This window comes from Etheostoma cragini, chromosome 12 (assembly GCF_013103735.1).
Source record: "Etheostoma cragini isolate CJK2018 chromosome 12, CSU_Ecrag_1.0, whole genome shotgun sequence".
NCBI lineage: Eukaryota > Metazoa > Chordata > Actinopteri > Perciformes > Percidae > Etheostoma > Etheostoma cragini.
The window spans coordinates 3,161,877-3,167,039 of NC_048418.1; the positions used below are offsets into that span (position 1 = coordinate 3,161,877).

At 41.7% G+C, this 5,163-nt stretch overlaps 1 protein-coding gene across 1 annotated transcript in view; it reads right to left on the bottom strand.

Annotated features, from left to right (window-relative positions):
* The window catches only part of LOC117954613 (cytochrome P450 7A1), a 7,595-nt gene extending 3,158 nt beyond the window's left edge, over positions 1–4,437 (bottom strand). The window contains exons 1-6 of the mRNA XM_034888554.1: positions 4,070–4,437; positions 2,690–2,930; positions 2,345–2,554; positions 1,802–1,996; positions 1,445–1,644; positions 535–665 (exon numbers count right to left, since the gene is read on the bottom strand). Of these exons, the coding sequence (XP_034744445.1) occupies positions 535–665; positions 1,445–1,644; positions 1,802–1,996; positions 2,345–2,554; positions 2,690–2,930; positions 4,070–4,152 (1,060 nt within the window). The 5' untranslated portion in view covers positions 4,153–4,437. The remainder of the gene's footprint in view (positions 1–534; positions 666–1,444; positions 1,645–1,801; positions 1,997–2,344; positions 2,555–2,689; positions 2,931–4,069) is intronic.
* Positions 4,438–5,163: the final 726 nt, after the last annotated feature.

The following is a 5,163-nucleotide window of genomic DNA, read 5'->3' on the forward strand; positions in this document are numbered from 1 at the left end:
GAGACTTCAGATACAGTATTAGGGACCACTAAGGTCTATATAAAAGAGACTTCAGATACAGTATTAGAGGACCACTAATGTCTATATAAAAGAGACTTCAGATACAGTATTAGGGACCACTAAGGTCTACATAAAGAGACTTCAGACACAGTGTTAGGGACCACTAAGGTCTATATAAAAGAGACTTCAGACACAGTATTAGGGGACCACTAAGGTCTACATAAAGAGACTCCAGACACAGTATTAGGGACCACTAAGGTCTATATAAAAGAGACTTCAGATACAGTATTAGGGGACCACTAAGGTCTATATAAAAGAGACTTCAGAGACAGTATTAGAGGACCACTAAGGTCTATATAAAAGCATCCAAAAAGCACCATGTCATTGGACCTTTAATAAAAAATAAAAAAGCCCAAAATCTGTGCATAAACCACATTTGTTTATTGTATAAACTGAAACAGGCAATGGCAGACATACATTTAGTAATCTTAGTTAATGTGCTTCTATTTTCTAGTGATGTATTGGTAATCTTACCCAGAACAGGCATGTTGTCCAGCTGGTCCCTGGTCAGGTTCAGGGTGGGGTCGCTGGGGTCCACCGTCAGACCCGAATCCTCCAAAATTTTCTGCAATTCCTGTCGGGCTCCTTTCATAGCCTCGGGACTCCTGAATACAGACACAGGAGCAGTTAGACATGGCCCTGTCACTGCTTACATTAGATAACTTTGATTTCAACCTATGTGGGAATAAATGCTTCATTTCATTTAAACAGCCCCATGTGTCTGGCTTCCTACAGTGGAATGAAATGGTGATGCATGGTTTAAATACTGTATATGCTGTAGACTAAAAAATACTGGTTTATCACAGTACTGATATTTTCATTAGATGAAAAGGTGCAGGAACACACCCTTAGATACTGAATGTTGCTCTGGTCTACTGGTGTAAGACACGCCCTGTAGAAAGGCAACCCTAACCCCAGGCTATTTGCAAGCAAAGACATACGTTTTTTTTATGTTAAATCACACCTGAAAGATAACTGACAGCTTAATTTTTGATTTATTAACAACAATAAAGAACTGTTAGAGACTTGAAATTGTTTTTGTCTCACTCATCACTGTAGTTTCCTTGAGTTCTTTCACAACTGCAGTGAAGTAGCTTGATGCTATAGCTCCATCTTCCTTTAGTTTGACCAACCTTGGTTTACTCTGCAGTCAAATAGCTAATTACTCCGACTGACAACTGCTTATTCATTAGATTGAATACACAAACTTTTTTCATAATCCTTTTCCTAGATTGTTTAAATGATTATTTGCGTAGACATTAACACAGGACTCTGAACCACTATTACATGTTGAGTTGAGCAATCCGTTTGTGGCTGCCTTCGGTTTTATTTCCAGAGAGCCCACTTAGTAATCAAAAAGTATATCACGAGAAAAATATCATACCTGATCATGTAAAAGAGACTCCAGAAGGTAGCTGGTAGGGTGTTGGCCTGGGAAGCCCAGAGCAGAGCGACGTGGGTCCTAGCTTTGCTCACATCATTGAAGGTAGATAGGGAGTCATTCAGGATCATCCTCATGGAGATCAGATCAGACATGTTCTCTCTCTTGGACAACTTTTCAGCATGCATTGTCTTTGCTAGGTTCTAGAGATTTGAAAAGAATAAAAGACATTGAAATACTTGAGTTTCTCTTATGTCAACCTAATACTGCTTAAAAAAAGAAGGAATAGCAGCACAGAGGCATTGTGGCATCAGATCAAGGCAGTTTATAATTGTATTATCGTAGGAAAAGCCCACTAACCTCTCTGGCACTGTGGGCACTCTTGAAGACATGGATGGGCAGGCCAGCCACCAACGCAGGGAAGATCTTGTCAAACTCTTTGAAGTTCTCCAAAGCGTTGAGCACCAAGGCTTTCTGAGCCGCCTGCTGAGCCTGACACTTGTCTTCACCGAGCTCTTTACCAAACAGAGTCAGGTAGCCGGACTCAAACATCACCTGGAGAACAGCAGGACAAAAGGAAACCTGTTAGGACTCTTGGGATTGTTGTATTTAAGTCCAAATGTAGGGCCTGGGGTTATGGAAATGCAAAGAGGACACAGTGTCCAAACTTGAATAATTACTTAAGTCTCTCGGGTAATTTTCTCAATTTTTCATGAAGTTGCAGCCATGAATATTGACTTTGTTGAACAAAATTTAGAAGTCAATTTTGTGAGTCAATCTAATCCAGAATGTATCCACTATAAATTTTAGAGCCCTAGTCCCGAAGGTAGACTACCTCTTACAGTTGCTCTGATAAATACATTTTGAATGCTTCCAGTCCAAAGTCTGGACCACATGACTGACCTTGTAGCAGAAAGCAAAGATGCCATCCACCTCCCAATGGTCCTTGCTGGGGCTGAGTTTGCCCGACCTTAGCATGACATCCTGGAGGTGGCCCATCATGGTCTCTATCAGGGAGGGCAAAGCCTCACCCTGCAACGTCTTCAGAAAGGTTTGGTGAAGGTTCTCTGTGGTGTGGCCATGGCGAGGGTCAAAGCTGTCGTGGCCAAATGCCTGAAGAGAGTAGGAAGACAAAGTTTAGGACCATTGAAGGACTTACTGGGAGCATTAAAATGTCCTCCACGGAAGATGAAAAATATCATTACCAAACTCGGTATGAATAATAAAAGATCAAATCAGAATATTTACCTTGACAGATGTTGCAAAGTGGAACTTGTTCCAATCCAGGTGTCTCCCCTGTCGGATGACTGAATGGTAAGAGAAGGGGTCACACAGGAAGTGGATGTACTTGCCTGCGATCTTGCAGGTGAATATATGGCCGTACTTCTTCTGGCGGCTGCGAAGGAACTGAAGAGGGTTGGCTCCGAACTGCAGAGCACAACCCAGGTAGGGGATGAAGCCATTCTCAACTGCAGGCTCACCAGGTTGCCTGTTGACAAGAAAGAGACAGCAGGCAATATTGAGTATAAGCCAAAACAAATACACAGTGATGGAAGGTCAATTTAGGTCATTTAGGTCAGCATAGACATGACAGCGGAGAGAGGGGGAATGACTTCCAGCAAGGTCTGCAGGTCAGTATTGAATGCACGGCCACTGTGGCGAGGGCTTATAACCTCTGTGCATGGGGCACGTGCTCTAACAGTTCAGCTATCCATGTTTTGAGGCGTTAAGGAGTTAAGCTCATTTTTACTATAACTGACAGATATTTACTAATAGTGATTCAACCCAAAGCCAGGGAAGTCATCATGGAATTTGAATGCTCTTTGTCCATTAGAAACCCTGCATGTCTAAAATGGAAATGTTTCATTTGCATTTTCACAGCCCTGTTCAGGACATGGGTGAATTATCAGAATCCACAAAACAGCCTTTGTGTTGTCCAGGTAATCTGATGACCTTAAACAACCAAATATAGTATGCCATGGTATTAAACAGCAGACAAAAGTATTATTCATTCACTGATGAAGTACTAAGTTAAGTAAGTAAGTTTAGTGAGCCTTTTTTATAATCCTGCAACACAAGTCCAAACCTTTTGCAAACCAGGGGCGCTGCGTTTCATTGTCGGCGCTTTTAACCCCTCGGCCACCTTTGGTTGAGGGTTTTAGGGTGTTGAGCATGTAATTGCATGCAAACATACCATGCTTTCTTCCCCACCCCACTATTGCCTGTCAAATGAAAACATAAAATGCCTACCAAAATACTATAACAACAAATAAGTCATACTGCACCCTTTTTCAGTGAGTTGAATCGTGACCCTCCCAACAACAACATTTCCAAAACATTACACACTAGTTACCAATGTTGTCATACCAGCCAGCCTGAATGGCATTATGACACTTGTAAACAAAACTCTTTGTAACATATATTTTTTACAATAGAAACCTTTCTCAGATTCAGTCAATCTGACTACAGCAGCTGAGCACTGACACAATTGCAGTCGGCTTACCAAAAAAAAAAAAACAGCATTTGTATAAAAGCTTTTGTCTGATTAGCACACACTGCATGCATTGGTATGGCACGCACAGTGACTACATAACAGTGGTTACATACGTACTGTATGTGTGGTCTTACCTGCGTCGTATCCCCACAGCAAGCCATAGAAGGCAGCAGAATCCCACCACCACTGCCCAGATCAGAGCGATGCTAAGGGTCATGATGTTGTTGATGATGACGATGAGAGGAAGCCAAACGCTACCAAAGGTCCACACAGAGCACACTGACAGGAACTGGGATTAACTAACTGTGGCCTGCTTCATTTAAGTCAACAGTCCTGGAAAAAAAGGATTATTAAAGATGTGATAAAGATGCTACCCTAGGCTCCTAGAGTTTTCCAACTCAGAGACTATAAATGCATTGCTGGTCACTGAAAATGATGCAAGCAGCCTGTGTGGGGAATGCCGGTTCAACCTCATGTGATGACAGGCAGTGAGTGTCAGGTTTTTATACCTGCCCCCGTCCAAAGGGCGGATTCAGACGATTGGTATGCTGTCATAACTGGAGTCGGTGCAAAATGAAAAGGTTTCTAGTAATCGTCAATATTGGTTGTGCAACAAAATGAGCAAGGGGTTTATTTGCAATAACCCTACATGTATACAGAAAGGGAGGAGGATTTTTTTCTGCATTTCTCAGCTAAAAACAATCATAACTACTGTTATATGTTCAGATGGTGATTGATGTTCAAATCCTGCAGTCAGGATTGTGAAATCTGATCAGTTACTGTAAAACAAAATTATTCATAAGATATATCAACAAATCCATTTGGTTTAAATTGACATAAATACCATAGTCTCTTTAAAAGCCTAATAGAAAGACTCATCTCAATTACAAATCTTACATTTTATTTTGTAGCATAAAACAATCATAAAGTTTTCCTATCGGGAATCTCCTGTGAAATAGTATCAAGTAAAATGATCTAGCAGGTTATCGTACTTGTATTTCTCTAGGAAATCGGTTTCCATGCATCTTGCATGTGTATGTGTGTGTGTGTGTGTGATGGCCTTGACCGGAGTCCAGGGACAGAGATACCTGAAGGCCCTTGCTGTGATAGTGGTTCTGGGATGGCAAATAGATTCAAGGTCTGTGCCTGCTGGGCTCCTGTGTGTGTGTGTGTGTGTGTGTGTGTGTGTGTGTGTGTGTGTGTGTGTGTGTGTGTGTGTGTGTGTGTG